The sequence below is a fragment of the Manis javanica genome, chromosome 12, assembly GCF_040802235.1.
Source record: "Manis javanica isolate MJ-LG chromosome 12, MJ_LKY, whole genome shotgun sequence".
NCBI lineage: Eukaryota > Metazoa > Chordata > Mammalia > Pholidota > Manidae > Manis > Manis javanica.
Window position 1 is genome coordinate 34146454 of NC_133167.1, and position 15399 is coordinate 34161852.

The window sequence follows — 15399 nt, forward strand, 5'->3', positions numbered from 1 at the left end:
TTTCCTAGCCTTTGAATAATAAGAGCAGAGATAATAATACTTAAAGAATTTAGCTCAATCCAGGGAGTGTAGGTATTTCATGTTAGCTATTTTGTTGTAAATAATATCCTAATTTTTTATTCTCATGGATTGCCAAATTATATATTTCGTGTAATTGTGTCTTAGCTTAAAAATAAGTAAAATTATTTCAGATTAATCTACTCATTGAGCAATTTTGAAAATGGTATGCTTAAGGGAGTTTATTAGGTACTAGTGATCGAGCAGAATGCAGTATTTGGAGCTGCCACTCTGAAACTCTTATTTTGGAAGTGAAATTTCCATATTCTTTAGAGTAAAATTTACTGCTCTATTTATTCCTCTAATAAGTTACTGTATGAGAAGGAAATGTGGCCATGACATTGCTGAACTGTTAGTCCCATAAGGGGTTTTCTCTAATCCTCTGATCATGTCAGTTTGGATTAGTTTTTTTCTATATATGGTGTATAATAATTGTGCTTGAATAAGTCACTGTAAAGCTGAGGATCATGTGGCCTCTTACTTTCTAATGATAAAAGTACTATAATTTTGTTATTCATATGAATATTAAGCTCAGTAGTAAGTGATCACATTCACACTGTACAGGTTTATATTTCTTTGTCAGCAAGCGATTAATTTACATTTACTGGCAACTTAATTTTTTTCTTTATACTATAATAGTTTCTATTTTTCAACCTGACCTTAAGAAAAAAATCTATGAAAGAAGGTTGAAAACTTATGTTCATTTAAAAGCTATAAAAGGCTAGGTTGGAGTGAAGCTTTTATAACAAAACTGGGTCTGGAGTGATGATAGTTTATTTAACAGATGAAGAAGAGTATCCGTTCCAGGGCAACAGATACTGTAGTGAGCTGGAAATAAGAGAGCAGCTTACGTCAAACTGGAAGTGGTAGGAACAGAAGGATGGTTTTTCAGTTACCTGCTTTTTTTTTTTCATTAAAACCTTTCCAAAAGGTCTGAATTAGTCTTTGTATGAAGACGAACTAATGATGAAAAACAAGGGAAGCCACAGTTCTGCAGTTGGTAATAGAGTTGGAAATAAAATACTTGGAGTAAAGTGTAAAGCCAATGAATCAATCTCTCTCTGCCCCCTCTTCCTCTCCCCCCTCTTCCGCCTTCTCCACTTCCTCCCTCCTGCCCTACTTTCCCACCTGCCAGTATTTAGCAAAAGGACTTTGACGGATTAGAGCTAAATTACTATTTAATCCTTTGGTTTACTTCTATCCTTTGGATAACACTGAGATCTGTTAAGGACTCAAATCAGCATGGTCTGCTTGTACAGAATTGGGAGTGTATCCCAGCTACATCACTAATTCATATGCTATATGACCTTGAGTCAAGGCCCTTCACCTCAATGGTAGTAATAAATAAAATATGTCTATCATTGTTTTACAACCAGCCTGTCAGAGATGTTTAAAAGAGGAGCATAGACACATAACTTTAAAAATGCTGAGTTTTTCCATGTAGTTTGCTGTATAAATACAAAGTAATATGATTATGTAATTCTAGTAATTGCTGCTTGCAAAAAGTTAAGGCATTTGGAGGAGGAGACAAAAGTCACAATTCAACTTCTGAAGAGGCTCAAAATGAATAGAATGATAGGACTGTAGAGTTAGGAAGGAATGTCATGTTTTAGATTTGAAAAATTGATAGAACCTCCAATCACATCTAGCTGTTTTGGAAAAAAGTTCATTTTGATAGGGCAAGCATGCCAGTGTTAAATGAACTCATGTGAACTGCAGCATTCTTGTCCTACTTTGTCATTACTTTGTACACATAAGATAAGGTTGTCTGGTTCTGGCAGGTTCTGAAAAAGAGTTAATGAGAAAAATGTAGTAGGACTGGAAAATCTGAAAGTATAATTTCAGAAAAAATATAAAAGGAAAACATTTAATTCATGCATTTTTAGTGGCTACCTGCCAAGTGAAGTTTGTTTACTGCTGGGAGGCATACATTAAACAACACAGCCCTTACTGTGTGTGCTCTGTTTCTCTGCACTGAGGATTGATTCATCAAAACACAGGTTCCATGCCCCTGGCAGTTACTGTTAACTCATTGTTCTCTGGACCCTGGCCTTTATAGTTACTTTTAAATTAACCTTACTCAGGTATCATTGGGGGAGTAGGAGATTGAGTCAATCAATCGTTGGCTTGTAGTTGTAAGATGAGCCATAGCGTATCCTCCTCCTCCAGTTTGCTCTGCCATGGTAGCCACTCCAGAGGGTGTGTCAGTTTAGCTGGGAATATTTGTGGAACTCCTTTAACAGACCAGGAAATGGCCTGTCTCTAAATGGAATGCACTGCATCTGCTGTATCAAAACTGTTAAGCCATTCAGTCTTGGCATTCTACTCCTAGCTCTTTTCCTGATTTATGCAAACCTTAAAAATACAGGTGGCTGTTTGCTGGAGTAAAGAGGCATTTGTCATTTTAATTTTGAATGGTGCCCATGCATATGCTGCCACCTAGGGTCTGTCTTAGAGTGAATGATATTCATTTGGCGATCAACCTCTTATCCTCTGATTTAGACTAAATTCAGCCCTGCAGCTGAATTCCATGTTACCCTTTAATCATATTTTTAAGGTAAGCTAGTGTTTGAAGACTTTGTACATTACAGTTGTCTGATCTGTTCTCGTATCTCTCTGAGCTGAAATATGTTTGTGAATAAATGCTCTCAATAGACTGATTATATTCCAAAATAAGCCTTTTGTGAGCCCTGGTAATAAGGAACTTCTACTTTTAGAACTTTGGTAATACTAAACAGTTAAGTGGCTAAGCAATGTGCATGTATTATATATAATAAAATCTCTTCAAACTAGATTGGTCTAAATTCAGAGTTTTTAAAAGGGATGTAGTTCACACATACAGTCAATGAGCTAGGTCAAGAATTTATTGCTTAGAAGAAGTAATACACTTCAAAGAATAAGAACTATGGATAGTTAATAATGTTATGCACATCAGAGTTCTGGATTTCTCTTGTGTAGTGGGGGAGATAAGATACACAAATAAATATATCGTGTGTGATGGTGCCATAGGGGGGCAAATGTAGAAGAGATGACTTCTGATTTAAGAGACTGATGTAGAGCTCACAGAGGAGGGGTTAAGGGTAACACTGCAATGAAAAACTGGGTGGAGAAAAGATGCTTTTAGGGAATTAAAAGTATGTACTGTGGCTTAGCAGGGGCAGCTGGTATAGTCAGGGTGTAGTGGGAGAGAAGGTATCTAATTTATGACTCCTTGGCACATGCTGTCACAAAGAACATGTGGGTAACTAGCAACAAGCTTCATGGATAATGAATGCTGGATGGGATGTCTGTGGAAGGGATGACTGTATGCAGTAACGAAGGAGCCTTCAAAGGCTTTCAAGCTAGCCCTTGAAGGAAAGGAAGGATTTGATTAGGAATCTAGATGTTCCCAAAGAAGGAGAGAGGAGCATAGACACAAAGATAAGAACAAGCACAGTAAGACCAATTTTGCTTTGTTAGAGGTTAAGAGAGATTAGCCAGACTGAAGAACCTTGGATGCAACTTCTAAAGAACTTAAATATTATCAGGAGTGATTTTGGGACGCTCCCTTGCTGAGAAGCATTTAATAATCAGAGCAATGTTTTGAGAAGATGAGTAGAAATAAGTGGCAAAGGATTTGGGAGATGGAAAAAGGACTGGAAGTAGAGTCACTGGTTATGAGGATTGAATAAATTTGCTAACATTCTCTGAAGAAGTAAAAGTTAAAGGAGGTAGAAGATATAATAATTACATTTTAATCCCCAAGTGGTGATAACAGTTTGAATATTTGATGCTTTGGGGGAGAATATTCATTTAGTCAATACATTTTTAAAATTGCAATATAATTGACATTGTATAAGTTTCAGGTGTATTATGTGTTGATTTGAGTCAGCACATAGGTAATGAGCACTTACTGTGTGGTAGGCACTGTGGTTATAGTGAGGAAGAAAGACAAGGTCTTCACACACTTAGAGCTTATATTTAACGGAGGAAAAAGACACAAAACGTGTGTGTGTATGTATGTGATAGGGCTCTGAAGAGAAAAAGCAAGGTAAGGGGTAAGGGTGATGAAAAGAGGGTAGTGTTTTTGGAGTCTGTGAGCTGATGTTTGGGTACCTGAGTGAAGGGGTGGCACCTGCCTCACTGCCTGGGAAGAGCATCTCAGCAGCAACACAGCGAATGTAGCTCTGAGTGTCCAAAGACCAGGAGGACAACCACCTGGCTGAAGTAGACCTGCAGGGTGGGAGGGAGTGAGACACAGAGCATAACGAGGGAGAAAGGCATTCAGTGTCCTGACAGCCACGGTAAAGAGTTTGAATTTTATTTTAGATATGATGGAAGTCGTGGGAGTGCCACAATCAGTTTCAAAAGATCCTTGTAGCAGCGGAGTGGAGCAAGAGGAATAGTTTGGAGGCTTTTGCAGTCCTCCAGGTGAGATAAGGTGGGGCTCAGAGCCTTGGTGATAGTAATGAAGGTGGTGAGAAATATTAGGATTCCAAATGTATTTTGGAGGTAGAGCAAATTTGTTGATGAGCTAGATTTAAGATGTGAGAAGTAGAATCAAGGAATACCCCCAGGGTTTTTATGAATTAGAATAAGCTAGTTTTGCCTGTCTGCATAAGCAGACCCTCTCAGCACATTTGTATGAAGAAGGCTCCTTTCCTCCCATCAGATGTACCTGGGTACCAGACGCCACAGCTGGGTGAGAGGACACAGGCTGGGTCCGCTTGCTTGGCTGGGCATCCTTGGAGGCTCAACCTGTGCAATCAAATGCAGCAGCCCTGGGTGATGACTCAGCAACAGGATGAACTGTAGTGTCATCCCAAAATAAGGGAGACCAGAAGAGGAGCTAAGGGTCATGGTGGGCGGAGGTTGTGGAAATAAAGTTCTATTCTGGGTTTAAGTCTGAGGGGCCTATGAGTCATTCTAGAGGCAATGTCAAGTAGGCAGATGACGTGGACTTCCAGAGCCCAGGTGAGGAGACAAGGCTGCAGAGAAGTTTGCTATTTTTGAGTTTGAAATGACAGCATGATAAGCAGGAGGGGCTGTGGAGTTAAGGTTTAGGAACAAAGATTTAAAGATACAGATCAGTAAGTCATTCTCCCCAAAGGAATGCATGAAACTTTTGAGGGAAATTATGTTGAAAAACGAGAAGGCTGGAGACTGCCTTCAGAGTATTATTAGGCAGTGGAAAGTGGGGAAAGACTCTGCAAACCAATGAACAGGAGGATGATCAGTAACCAGCACCATGGAAGACAAGGAGAGGGTGGAAATTGATACAATCAGAGGTCAGAAAAATCAGGGCTTAGGAAGGCTGCTGGAGCTTTGAAGGGTTATTTAGAGGTAAGAGTGGGTGTAAAGGTAATTTCAAGGGAATTGAACATACAAACTTTCAGAAAATATGCACTGCAAGAGGGTAACAATAGTGTTACATGTGTTTCAAGTAGGTTGAAGTTGTGTCTGTATTAAGGCAGAGAAGGAAACCAATGAAAGAGGAAAAGTTGAAGTTGCTAGAAACAGGATAAATATGGGAGCAGGGTTAGGGGATCTGGAGGATGTATCTTTGAAGCAAGGTGAAGAAGATAATCTCAGACCTTACTTTAAAGTTTGGAGGGATGGAAGAGAGAATAAGGTATTAGAAGCAGGTATTTTACATAAAAGGTGAGAACAGTTTATCTTACTAAAGCTGTGGCCAGGGTCATCTGTTTTAGGTTGCCATTGGTATTAACGGCCTGAAAAAATGTGAATGTAAACCAGTAAGAAAAAAAAAATTGTCAAGCAGCTACAGGAGACCAGTTGGAAATAATTTGTAATAGCCAATCAGTATTTTTCCTGTGGGCCCAGGAGCATAAGGGGAATTGAGGATTCCAAATTAGTCCGATTATAAAAGAAGGAAATTAAGGTTACATGAAACAATGGTTCATAACCCAGAAGAGTACATATTAAAATCATCTGGAGAGTTTTTTAAAAGGCTGTTTTCCCTAAAATGTATAAACTTGAGGTGTGCGAACAGGATGACTAGAATTGGGAAAAGACATGCTTGTATATACTTTTAAAACATTCTAGGTGATTCCATTAAGTCCCTTCCCCCACCCCCATTGAGGAAACTGTTCTGGACTTACGGTTAACAAGGGATTAACTACAAAATAAGGCTGGGAAGGAGAACTGAAGTGTAGCCAGAGGGAAGCTAATGGACTGAAGGAATAAAAGTTTAAGACTTTTGGAAGTGATATCAACATTAATGGTAAGTAGTAACATTTGGGGGGTGTGCTCAGCTGGTTAGATTCCCATACTGAAGAACTTTATAGGGTCTTTCATATGCTCATGAATCTCCAAAAAGAGGATTTGCTTTAAGAAAATGTCTGACCACGGGACCCTTTTTTAAAAATAGAGCATTTGTGGACTAGTTTTTTGCAGAACACATTTTGAGAATGCTGGATTAGAAGAGTCTGGCAGTGGTTAGTTCCAGTTCGATTTAAAAGTTCACAGGTTGTCAGAAAGGGAAGTCATGGTGGAAAGGGGGAATGTTCAGGTAAGACCCTGAAAACGAAGCTTCCAGGGCTGTGGCTTTCCATCCCTCCAATTTCTGTTTCCTACCACTGAATCCAATATCAGTTGGATCATCAGTATAAATGTTGAAGTTGCAAAGTCTAAGACATAGGTGGAAATTTATGAAGTATGTACCAACAGCAAATGTTCCATAGTTTAGTTCCTCAAAAACAGGGTTGGATAGTCTTTATGAAAGCAGGTCAGAATCCAATGGCTTTTAGGATAACTATCTATTCCTTAATTATAAGGACAAGAAAGTAGATAATTGATAAAAGAAGATATACTTGGAAGTGGAGCACTCAATAGCAGTGACTTCATATTTTGGGAGTTTTACCCACCTTTTGAGAAGAGGCAGCATCACAGGCTCTGAGAATGCCCCCCTTTGTATTGCCTGGATATTCAACTGAAGACTCTCTTTCCAGTGTAGTACAGTCCTAAAGTTTAAGGTGATTACTGAATGTTGTCTCATAATACGATTCCTAAAGAAGCCAGTCATTGGAGATTGCTCAGGGATTAGGCATTTATATAGCATGACTTAGTTTTTAATAATGATGTGTGTGAATATTATGAGTATACAAGTCAGGTCACAGTTCTGAGACATTAAACTGAATGAGAAAGGTTCTAAACAATTTTCAGTTGCACCGACTATGTATATTTTCACAGGTCACAAGTTTCCATCCTTTCATCCCAGTTGATACCATCATTGCATTCCTTCACTCATGTATCTTTATTGCATTTTTCCCTCATAATCCTCTATTTAAAAAAGTAAAATACCACGTGTGTCCTTTTTGGCTGCAGAAGTGTACTTGTCATAACTTCCTGTGTGTGACCCAGCTGAAGTGTTCAAAGCACATGGAAATCACATACCAGTGATAATTGTACATCCATGTATTTATTTTCCCCTGTAGATGTCTGAACATTTTTTCCTTCACAGGTAAAGTCAGTGATAAACCTTTTGTTTGCTGCGTATACCGGAGATGTGTCTGCACTTCGGAGGTATGTTAACAGGGTAGATCAGCATATGGTTTACAGATGTTTGTGTAATTAGTGCTGGGCAAACAGGCATTTTAAGGCTGAAGTCTTAACTTCCATTTCTCTCTAATAAAAATGACCCAAACTAATTTATATGAAATCCTCACTCCCAGTGCCTTAGGCTTGCTGTGCAGTTTTGTTCTTTTCTACCTCCTATAAAAGCCAGAACCTGTTTTCCAGAGTGGTAAGTGTTCAGCTAATCTGGCAAATGACTATTAATGTTTTAGTGGAATTAGACAATGCCTTCTCAGTCTCCATCAACCACTAACTCCCCATCTGCGGAGGTGAGGGCGATGGGCAAGTAGAGGCATTTGGTGTTCTGCAGATCGCCAGGGTTAGGTCACAGAGGCCTGTACACTTAATGTAAGGTCTGCTGTATAGAGTTGCAACTGAACTTTAAGGTGGAAAAATGTGTATGCTTAATTTCTACCTTTGTTTTAAAGACTGATTAATACTTGTATCAACACTACTGTACTATAAACTTCAAGGTTGCTAAGAAACTAGGTCTTCATTGTTCTCACCACAAAAAAGAAGAACTGATGTGCTGGAGGTGTTAGCTAATGCAATGGATGATCATACTCTAATATATAAATGTATCATGTCAAGTCGTACACCTGAAACTTACATGTCAATTACATCACAAAAAATGTGCACTTTAAAAACTTTAAAAAATGTCTGATCAGTACTTGTAGACTATAGAATATTAAAGAATGGGAGCCTTAGTGAAAACATTTAACTTTAGTATAGGTATTAGTTCCTTGCCCTTCTGAAGCACACACTTTGGTTTAGTTGTGCTACAATTCTTGAGCTATGAAGAGTAATGTAATGAAACCTAATTCTGTGAGAAATGGTGAATGTTTCCTCTTAACCAGAGACCAAAGCTAAGAGAGGTAGTGACATTTACCTGAGACACCTGTGTACTCAACAGGGTCTCAAGTTCCCATTAATGAACCTGAAGGATGGCACCTGCCTCACAGGACCTTCAACTGAACTGATGGACTAAATGTTAGAAGTGTGAATTAAATTTTATATACAATAAGTAGCTATGCTTACAAATTTTCAGATTTGCTTTGTCAGCCATGGATATGGAACAGCGAGACTACGATTCTAGAACAGCACTCCATGTAGCTGCTGCAGAGGGTGAGATATGAGCTGCTCATCAATAATTTTTTTTCTTCAGATTTCATTTCTACTGAATACTGAAATTTGATGCTTTTGTTCTGGATATAGGTCATGTTGAAGTTGTTAAATTTTTGCTGGAAGCCTGCAAAGTAAATCCTTTCCCCAAGGACAGGTGAGCACTTCTGTTACCTTCTAACATGTAATTGGCAAGTTAGTGTTTTACTATTCAGGGCTATAATGTATATATTGGACACATTCTTGAACTTGCTCTGGTGCTTTATAAAGGTAACAAACAAAACCTTGTTCCTGTTAGGTAGATGATTCTCTCTTCCATATTGTATTTCTAATCTAAGGATGGTCTTCTAGAATTTTCAAGGTTAGTCTGTCAGTCAACAGACTATATGGAGAAAATAACTCTGTTTTTGGAAAGAGAAAATAGGAATTTCATCCTCATGGCCTTTTAACAATACAGGGTACACAAAATATTTATAGGAGCATATTAAAATGTGTAAGAAAATTAGTTAAGAAACTCTAAATTGAATATATTGGAGTTTGATGAAATTCCTGAGTTTGGTTAAGTCAGTTCTAGGAGGATTCGTGCAAGATCAATTTTAATCAGTACTTTGGGGGAGATGAGATTTGACAGAATTACAGGAAGGAAAGGGTACTCTATCCATAGCACAGAAAATCTGCTTGGAATGTATTCTCCTCTCCTTTCCCTTGTCCACATGGCAAACTGCCATACATCCTGCAGTGAACACGCTTCACAAAGTGGATAGTCAAGGGAAGACAAAGAGCACAGCTTAGGTATGCACATATATGTAAACTCTGTAGTTGTGCAATTTGCACATTATATAACTGGATGAGTAATGAAAACCAAGGTTTAGAAGAATGGAAGGAAAAAATACTTGCTGGAAGAGGTTTGATATGTTCAATTATAGTTTGGGTTGAATATTTGAGGATTGTAAAGTTTGGGACGGGCAAGTTGATTATTCTCTAGCTTATTAGATCTTTCTATGTGGTAAGGTTTTTACTGTTTTAATTTTAAATTAGAGGTTTGGGTTTTATTCAGTTTGCAAGAAATGGAGAAAAGTTATGTCAGTGCCTGGAAATTATTAGCATTTTGTATGTATGGTAACACTTCTGTTATCTACAATCATGACCTTTATAGGTCGTATTCTAAAACCATGTTAGGGAGATAATCTTCCCTTTTATCCCCAAAAGTAATGCCTATACCACTTCTTTCTAGAGCAAGAAACTGAAGAGAGCTCCTCCCACACCACTCCATGTTTATAATTCCCACTATCTAATACATGCTGGAAATATTTATTGTGATTTGCATATTTAAGGATTGAAATGTTTTGGGTTTTTGCCCTAAGTTGGCCGCTAGGAATGTGGAAGTACAGAAGTACTCAGCTGATAGGCAAAAGTTAGATGAGTAACAAACTTAGTAACTGGGTATTCAGCTGTTCTAGAATGTAAGCTAGACCAGGAAAACTCTTTTCTCTATTTTATAGAATCAGTTATTACCTCAAATTATAAAATAGGATTGAGTGAATTTAGTGTATTCTTTAAAGTTGATATTTTGTATTATTTCATGGAAGGACTGTCAAAAAGGTAACTTGCAGTTAACATTCCATTCTTCCAGAAAGACAGAAAATTATATGCTGTAGATGATTGAAAAGTTCCCCCACCCCCAATTTAAGGCCACTAATTCCCTAAATGAATGGTCAAAAGAAGTAAAAAGCAACATAGCTCAGGTATTTTTTTGAGAAGCACAAAGATACATATAAAATGTGACTTACCTGGTTTTAAAAATTAAGAGGTTACCGTATTTTACCCAAAAATATTTTTTAAATGAGACTATTTTAAAAACATTTTGGTTCTGTATTGTGACCCCATTAAGTAGATAAAAGAATAAGGACAGATGGAAAGGAAAGCAGGAAAAGCCGAAGGTGGTGAGAGTAGCATGAAAAATGAAGTCAGAGAGCCTGGTAGCCATGGAGAAGTTAAGTGACATGAGAGGGAGAGGATGGGAAGAGAGGCTTAATAGTTTGGGAAGTATTAGGGAATAATTATCACTCTGTCATTTACTTGTTGTGAATTTCATAGTGTTGTCTCCTCCTACTTAGCTGATTAACCACACTGCTGGCAGCTCTTCATATCTTCTCATCTTCAGACTTCGTCTGTCTGTATCACTCTGAAGAGCTCAGCCCCATAAACACATTTACCATGGAAAGGGTAGTTATTCTTCTGGGTGTGTACTGGTCCGTTGAATCTCTGGATTCCCATCCTTCCCACAGATAATGAAAATGTCAATTCCTCTGGGGCCCCTCCTGCTCTCCCAGTGTGTCTCAGCCCTAATGAGGTCATGGTTATTTCCAGGCTTCGGAGATTTATTGTGATCTTGAAATTGACAGAACACAAATTTTCTGTCAAAGACTAGGGTGATGGATGTTATATACCTGAATTTTCTTTGAACGTTTTATTTAAAGAGAAATCCTTTGGGCTTTTAATGAAGTTAAAACTCAGGAATACTAGGAATCTGTTTTATCTGTCAGTACTAGAACTTCCCCTCCATAAGCACTTAGACATGTAAACAAGCTCCTTTTGTAGAAGATAATCTTTTCTTCCTCCCCATTTCCCAAGTTGTCAGTGACACCATGTTTTAAATAAATGACAAATCCCTTTCTGCATTTCTTCCATTGATTTTTACTTGAATATTACTAAAATGGCTAAATTTCAAGGGCCATTTAACCTGCATTTAAAATCAAAGAATGGTGGGTTATCATTTTTGCACAGAAATTACCTACTGACCCAGTCCATGCTGTGCTACTCATGTAGGTGGAATAACACCCCCATGGATGAAGCGCTGCACTTTGGACACCACGATGTATTTAAAATCCTCCAGGAATACCAAGTCCAGTACACGCCTCAAGGAGATTCCGACGATGGAAAGGAAAACCAAACAGTCCATAAGAATCTTGATGGATTGTTATAATGGTCTTAAGCCCAAGATTTCATCACTTACCTATTTAATTGTGGAAAATGATTATGAAGAACGTGTGTATTTATCTGGTAGTGATGTATATTTTACAACATTTGTCATTTCAGTGTTACTGGGGCTTCATTGTATGCACAGGACAAATCTGATTTCTTTGGGAAAAAATAGAAATAATGCAATCTTCCTCCATAATGTGAGCAATATTTACCTCGTGCATTGTATAATTTGATGTAAAAGACATAGTTTCCAATGCTAGCTTAAGTGTGTGGTCTTCATGATTTACTTTTGTGTGTTTTGTGAATTTTCAATCTGTGATGATGATCTGCTGATCTGCATTTATAAACTAAGCTTTGTTGTACAGTCTGTCCAGATGGATCAAGGCTGCCTTTAGAAGCGAAGTAAGGTGATTTTCAAGACTTCAAATATAGACTGAGTGTTTGAACGATTATATGCACCTAGGGTGTGTGATTAAAATGCCTCCCATCACCCTAGCTTCAAGATGTGACTCTTCGAGAATTACAATAGTTAATAGCTGTTAGTAGCACAGACCAATTCTTTATCAGGGACTCTGTTTAAGATACGTTTAGTGACCAAAATATTTGTGTGAATGTAGTTAACAATGCTTTTGAAAAAATTTCCTTTTTCTATATCCCCTTAGTCCAGCCTCTCTTCCCAGACATTTAGTTACTTGCCTCTTCCCTTTAGCTGCGAAAGTGGGTGCTGGCATACTATGCAGTTTTCATGATTTCCACAGTAAGTCAGAAAATGCCTCCTGTATCTTGCATCGAAGCTACATAACTATGTCATTGGTCTATAGGAGATGAACCAGAGACAAATTAGAAAGCTAAATACAAATTAGTCAAATTCATCAGCCTAAAAAGGAAGGGACATGCTATTGCAGCTCTTTAAGAAGATATTTTTCAGCTTCCAGGATAAAGATAAAGACAAATCTAGAAGTGCTCTAAGCTACCAAAGTTATTCTGATGGTATGGGAACTGCTACAAATAACATGTGCTTTTAAACCTAGTCTGCATCAACATATTTGCTCTATTTGAGAGACCACTAAATAACTCGTTTCCTCCTGATTCTCAGTATGTAAATTTTAGTGGACTCTATAGTTTAATAAGAAAAGGCTGTTTCATCTTAAAGCGAGACCCATTGTTTGTCTTGGGGAAGAACTGCACATAAAACACTATCCCATACCTGAGAGGTAATGGGGTATGTTGAGGATTTCTCATATTAAGCACATACACAGGCACACACACAAAGGGACCTCTTTGAAGCTGTGTTTAGTGAAATGAGCAGAATCATCAACAATGTGAATGTTAGCTGTCACATTAATATAGTAAATTGCCTTTTATTTTCCTATCAGCACCACTGCTGCTTCCAAGCTTTATCATGCCTAACGACCCCTTTTCCACTCCAGCAGCCTCCAAGGGTTTTGATGTTGCTTCCAGCCTACGTCAGTGGCTTCAGCCCTTGCCCTCCTCATTACCTAGACAGCACCTCCTTTCATGGAACCACAGCCACTGTTCTTGAACTGTGCTGCATCAGGCACAAAGCCATTCCCATGTGTGTGCTGTGGGGAATATGGTGGGTGGGCATCTATCTAGCCTGGTGCTGTGTTCTTGCCCCATGGATCTACCAAGCCACATAAACAGGTAGCATTTGCAGAATGCTGCAAAGGAACAGCATTAACTCCAAAGATATTATGGGATAGACACTTTTTAACTGAAATCAATTGAAATAACTGCTCAAACTTGCTTTGTGTGATTAAAATGACATGTGAAGACACTTAAATTTTTTGGCTTGAAGATTACCAATGACTTTGAGGCTTTTCTCTAATAGATTAACTATTATTTGAGAACAAAGAAAGTTTTCATGTTTTCTCAGATCAAAACTATTCCGTGGAACCTTTGTGGTTTAGTTAAATGAGCCCTTTTTTACCTATGAGGTTATTTATGACTCTGCCAGTGTCTGCTCTGTTTGCTGTCGACTGGTATGGCAAGTATATTTGGTTTAAATGCTTTTGATTATGCTGTTGAATGCTGCCATCAGTAATACTCCAAAGATCTTTTGTTTTGACTTTAGGATCACATGTGCTTTTTCTGTATCATGAGAGCTCTATATGGTCATGTTTAAAGCTTTTTATACGTTGTTGTTTTTGCTGGGAAAGTGGGTCTCAGTTCTAATTATTTCATTTTGGGGGTGTAACGTGCTATACCCCACTGCTGCCCCACACTGCCCTTTAGCTGCAAAACTGGATTAGCTATGAACATTTGATGATGTCTGTCTGGCAAAGCCTGAATGACTTGATGTTGGATTTAAATTCTTCCTGGGGATTGTACAGATATAAATGTATTTGCTTCCAGAAACTCCCAAAGTGAGTCCAATCTTAAAATTGTAAGTTGTAAGTATTCTGAAATTGGAAAATATTTATTTTAAATGAAATCAGGTAGTGTTGCTTTTTACAGCATAATAAATACATGTATTTAAAAAAAACTGTGAAAAGTGAATTTTTAAAAAACAACTAAGATTTTTCTCCTATTGCTGGGTTGGGAACTCCCTTGAGCATATATGGACCTTGTCTAGTTGGTTCAAATCCATTTCTGATGCCTGCTATGACCCAGACACTATGCAAGGTGTTGGGTGGGGTCACCACAAGGATAAAGATGAGAATCGTGGAAGGTGAATTGGCAAACACGTTTCTGGTCCCCTAGAACCTAACACTATACTTCTGCAGTTAGGAAGTGCTCATAAATACTTGCTGAATTGAACCATTCAGTGTGTGCTTTGCTGGGGGTGGGGGTGGGGGTCTAAATGCCTTTAATGAGAAGAAAGGTCATTTTCACAAAGCCTTGACCTCTGCTTGGGAAGCTGAACCTAATGCTGCAACAAGAGTCTGAGCATAACCAGCTGGTAAGCTGTAGCTCCCAACTGGTTCATGGGTGTGTGGAATGGCATTCACTTCCAGTGCCACAAACCCCTGGTCCACAGGGTTAGGATTAGTTATGGATTCCTAACCATCGAGAAGGTACATAAACACTCTGGCTGTCCGTTTGCAGCTATCACGGTTGTTTTTCACAAAGTAATTTGCTCTGCTGTATCAGTGTTAATCCGTCTGCATTTCTGACATTTTAGAACTGGAAGTGCTGTCAGAAATCTCTAATCTAATCTCTGAATCTCTAACCTAACTCATTTGTAGCTATAGCTGAAACTCAAGAGTGGGCTGTGATACACAACTCCTAGTCCCATGTTCTTCCCCTACACTCTGCATAGAATATCCAGTCACTTGTATATTAGCTAAAACCTCACCTCTGTGGAGTTTTAAGGAGAAGCATAAATGCTACAGTGTTAAGTCCTGAAAATGTCAACTTGAGCTATGGATACATCCATCCACAGATAGAAGCATGATATCAGTTCAAAGGAAACAAATGCATGAATAATCCCAAATTCTGAAAAATTAAATTATTCTTGATACAACATGGTCATTCTATTTATTTATATATGTTTTCTAGGGGCAGGGTTATTCCTAATTTCACTCACTCACCTTACAGTAAAATGAGTAAATTCATAAATCACAGACCAGATAGCACAGAGAAGCAAGCCACAAATGTGGTAGGTGGCACTTAAAAAAAGGCTTTTGGGAAGGAGTA

At 38.2% G+C, this 15399-nt stretch overlaps 1 protein-coding gene across 2 annotated transcripts in view; it reads left to right on the top strand.

Annotated features, from left to right (window-relative positions):
• GLS (glutaminase) overlaps window positions 1-14245 on the top strand; it is an 84348-nt gene extending 70103 nt beyond the window's left edge. The window contains exons 15-18 of one of the 2 annotated variants that reach the window (XM_037009131.2): window positions 7520-7581; window positions 8681-8757; window positions 8848-8911; window positions 11584-11933. In XM_037009131.2, coding sequence (XP_036865026.1) covers window positions 7520-7581; window positions 8681-8757; window positions 8848-8911; window positions 11584-11740 — 360 coding nt within the window. In that variant the 3' untranslated portion in view covers window positions 11741-11933. Of the gene's footprint in view, window positions 1-7519; window positions 7582-8680; window positions 8758-8847; window positions 8912-11583 lie in introns of both variants that reach the window. The other variant, XM_073218395.1, reaches the window with a different exon arrangement.
• Window positions 14246-15399: the final 1154 nt, after the last annotated feature.